The sequence below is a fragment of the Rhamphochromis longiceps genome, linkage group LG10, assembly GCF_057381845.1.
Source record: "Rhamphochromis longiceps isolate RC_006_pf linkage group LG10, R_longiceps_female_GT1.1, whole genome shotgun sequence".
NCBI lineage: Eukaryota > Metazoa > Chordata > Actinopteri > Cichliformes > Cichlidae > Rhamphochromis > Rhamphochromis longiceps.
In genome coordinates, this window is record NC_140566.1 from 20,584,061 (window position 1) to 20,587,713 (window position 3,653).

At 38.4% G+C, this 3,653-nt stretch overlaps 1 protein-coding gene across 1 annotated transcript; it reads left to right on the forward strand.

Moving 5' to 3' along the window:
* The first annotated feature begins 538 nt into the window (after positions 1-538).
* ovca2 (OVCA2 serine hydrolase domain containing) lies at positions 539-3,653 on the forward strand. The gene is made up of 2 exons (XM_085419636.1): positions 539-934; positions 2,888-3,653. The coding sequence occupies exons 1-2, from the start codon at positions 781-783 to the stop codon at positions 3,409-3,411; spliced, it is 678 nt and encodes a 225-aa protein (XP_085275762.1). The 5' UTR covers positions 539-780; the 3' UTR covers positions 3,412-3,653.

A 3,653-nucleotide genomic window follows, 5' to 3' on the forward strand; every position in this document is an offset into this window, starting at 1 on the left:
CAGGCCTTGTTTTCAGGTGCATTAGTTTAGAGAATTTTGAAAAAAAACATGACCACTCTTCATCACTTATTATCCCTTTAACAGCACGATCTTCTATCTTCATACAGATGCTCTAAAAAGTGGCAAATACTACCTAGTTATGCATGAACAGTATTCTTTTTTTCAGAATCTTCAGTACAAATTCTCATAGGAATTTCCATATGCAGTTTTTTCCTAGGTTAGCTCTTCTTTTTGTTATTTCAGTTATCTATAGCATTCACCCCATGATTGTATTTTCAAAAACCTTTAGATGGTACCATACCACCTCTGAAAAGTTATGAAAATAACTAATGTGACGATATAACATAAAGTTGTGGATAATATATATGTAGTTTGTGACAGAGTAAGTGTGTTTTTGCTAAACTTTCAACTTAAAAAGCTATTTGTTTGTTTGTTTATGTATTATCATTATTTGTTTGTTTATTATTTCTTAGAAAAATCCCATTGGTTACTATGAAGAGTCATATTTTGAAAAGACTAAACGGAAGTAATAATCATTCCTTCCTGCTCTGACTACGCTCGTGAATACTGTAGCTATTTATTACATTTGATTGATTTCAACAACTGATTAACTGTTTTCTCCTGGCTGTGTATTTCAGCAGACGAGTTACAGTGGTTAAGCTATAAGATCGTGGCGTATTATTGTCATATATTTATCAGCCACGTCAATATCCTCAGACCCCGTAAGTGAAACTAACTTCTCGGGCTAGCTTTAGCCAAGTTAGCTCGGCTGACTTGTCCATGGCACCTCTCCGGGTCTTGTGTATCCATGGATACCGTCAGAACGCCACCTCGTTCCGTGAGAAGACTGGGGCTCTGCGGAAGCTGCTGAAAAAACACGTAGAGCTGGTTTACGTGAGTGCACCCCTCAGTGTGCAGCAAGCTAACACGGAAGGTGGGTCACCAACACCTGTTGCTGAGCCTATAGCTAACTGTGTGTTAATAGAACTTAATAATTATTAAGGAATAGTTGTTATTACCCAGTTAAAGTAAATTGTGTAAATATTTGGGCTATCTCTCATTCAAGTTTTTCTACGAAAATGAGATATTGGGTGCAGTGATTTATTGAAACGTGCAAGTGTGCAAGGAGACATGGAAAAACAGAATATGAGGCAAAAGCAGAGTTTGTTCAGTTCTAACATGCTTTAAACTCAATGTTTGCTATGGCCATATTTGGTGTGGTTAAAATTCTACTGAGTTTTAACAAGACAGCTAAAATATAGCCCGAAACAATGACACAGCCTCCACCATGTTTTAGAGATGGCTAAAGACACACATTGTTGCACCTCTCTCTTGACCACCTCTTTATATACTGATGTCTAATTGAACCAAAAGTTTGGATTCATCACTCTATATGACCTGTTGCCATTCATTTTCAGTCCAGTTCTTGTGTGATTTGCCATACCTCAGTCGTTTCTCCCTGTTTCCCTTTCTAAGAACTCCTGAAAACATTTCTAATAAGGCTACAGTAACCAATAATTCAGTTCAACTCAGGTTTATTTATATAGTGCCAAATCACAACAACAGTCACTTCAAGGTGCTAGAGGGAAGATTGATCAACTGAAGAGTTTCTGTTGGATCTTTTAGGTACCGTTTACTGCTGTAGATATTTTTTTATTAAGTCCTGGTGCTTCTTTTGTTCTCCACTTGTCTAGTTTCCTCTAAATTTTTAAGGACGCAGTGCACATCATGATAACTTTTAGATTAGATGGCACTTCAGAAATCACCTTGTCGGTGAAAAAATACAATTTTTATTTCTGTCAAACATTGTTGTCTTTGGCATTTTTCAAAAATTCACCTAAAGAAATTGTGTTTTCTTCTGACAAAGTGCCTAAAGATACAATTTAAAATTGTTTTCATATGTGTCGATATAACACTGGTTCATCTCTTGAGTTAGGTGCCTGTTTTTATTCTTGAATGATTCATAAGAACTGGAGAACTATTGCTCAAGACCGCTTTAAAAATGACAAGAATGTGTGGCTTCTTGAGAGCAAAACAAAGAAATAAGGGGTGACTCACAGTACAGAATATTATATCAGTATGTATTTTATGAGTAATTGACACGGGTATGTATATTCTTTCAGGCAATAATTCAAATACTTAACATTATAGTATTGGTTTTAGATTAAATGCTGGTTTAGATATGTGTTAATGATTTATTTATATTAGTTTGTTATTTTTCAGATACAACCATATTGTTGTGTTTTGTCATCCATATTCAGGATGCTCACTTTTGCATAACAGGAAATTTAGGGCTGGGCCGTTTAGTAATATGTTGCAGCAAGACCTTCAGAAAGCCTGGAGAACTATTACTTGAGACCACTTAAAAATATACAAGTCTGGCTGCTTGGAAGTAAAATATAAAGAAATGAGAGGTGGCTTGAGACTTTCACACAGGATTTTACGATAGGTGCATATATAACTGATCTATATCTGATCAGAGTTTTTTACCTGTTCTATGCTCTCATTTTAAATTCCACAGGTCAAATTCCACTGTTGACCAGGTCATCTGTGGAATTTGGCTGAAAACTCAGGACAGGTTGTCTGAAAACTAATTTTTATGTTTCTTTAATCTGAACATACCTTCCTGGTTTTATGTAATCTAATATATGTGCCAGATATCACTGTTAGTCGCTGTTTTGTTGTCTGCTGTCAGCCTGTTGCATTGGCCCGAGTTATTATGTCACATCAATTTAGTGCTCGCTAAATGTTCAAAGATGTTTTGAAGAAGAACTGAGAGACTATAAAAGTAGAAACAAATACCCACAAAAATATCAGCATCTGCATCAACCCCAAATCTCTGTTGCCTTCCTTTGAAAGTAGCCACTTTCCTCTTCTGTCCTTTCAGAAGTTGCAGATAAACAGAATGATTCAGCTCCTGAGTCTGGAGGTGATGAGGACCCCAGGGGTTGGTGGTTTTCTGACATCAAGGCTCGGAGTTTCAACGCTCAGCAGCAGTGTGAAGAAAGCCTGGGGCTTGACGAGAGCGTGACAGCTGTGAGAGAAGCTGTGAAGGACCAGGGTCCATTTGATGGCATCCTGGGCTTCAGCCAGGGGGCTGCTTTCGTCGCCATGCTGTGCTCAATTCAGGAGCAAAAACTGAAGCCGACGTTCGACTTTCGCTTTGCCATCATCGTCGCCGGTTTCCGCAGCGCATGTACGCAACACCAGAAGTTTTACAACTCTCCCATCCAGGTGCCCTCCCTGCATGTGTTTGGACTGGAGGACAGAGTGATCCCTGATAAGATGAGCAGGGAGCTCCTCCCCTCCTTCCAAGACCCTCAGGTCCTCATTCATCCTGGTGGTCATTTTGTTCCTGCCGCATCTGCTCACAGGCAGACGTACCAGGACTTCCTCAAGAGGTTCCAGTGAGATTCACAGCCACAGGAAGTCTATGTGAAGATTAACAGAAGTCGACTCAAACTCTAAAATGTGGCTGGTTGATTTTTTTTTAATGTTCAGAAACATCTTGTGAGAAAATAATTGATTCCAGATGCACACTGTTTATTTAAACTACTCTGCTCTGTGTTTCGCTTTGTGAGCTAAGCAACAGCCTTATTGTAACCCTCAGTGAAAATTTATTGCCTTAATAAAGATGAAATTATGTCTTTGTA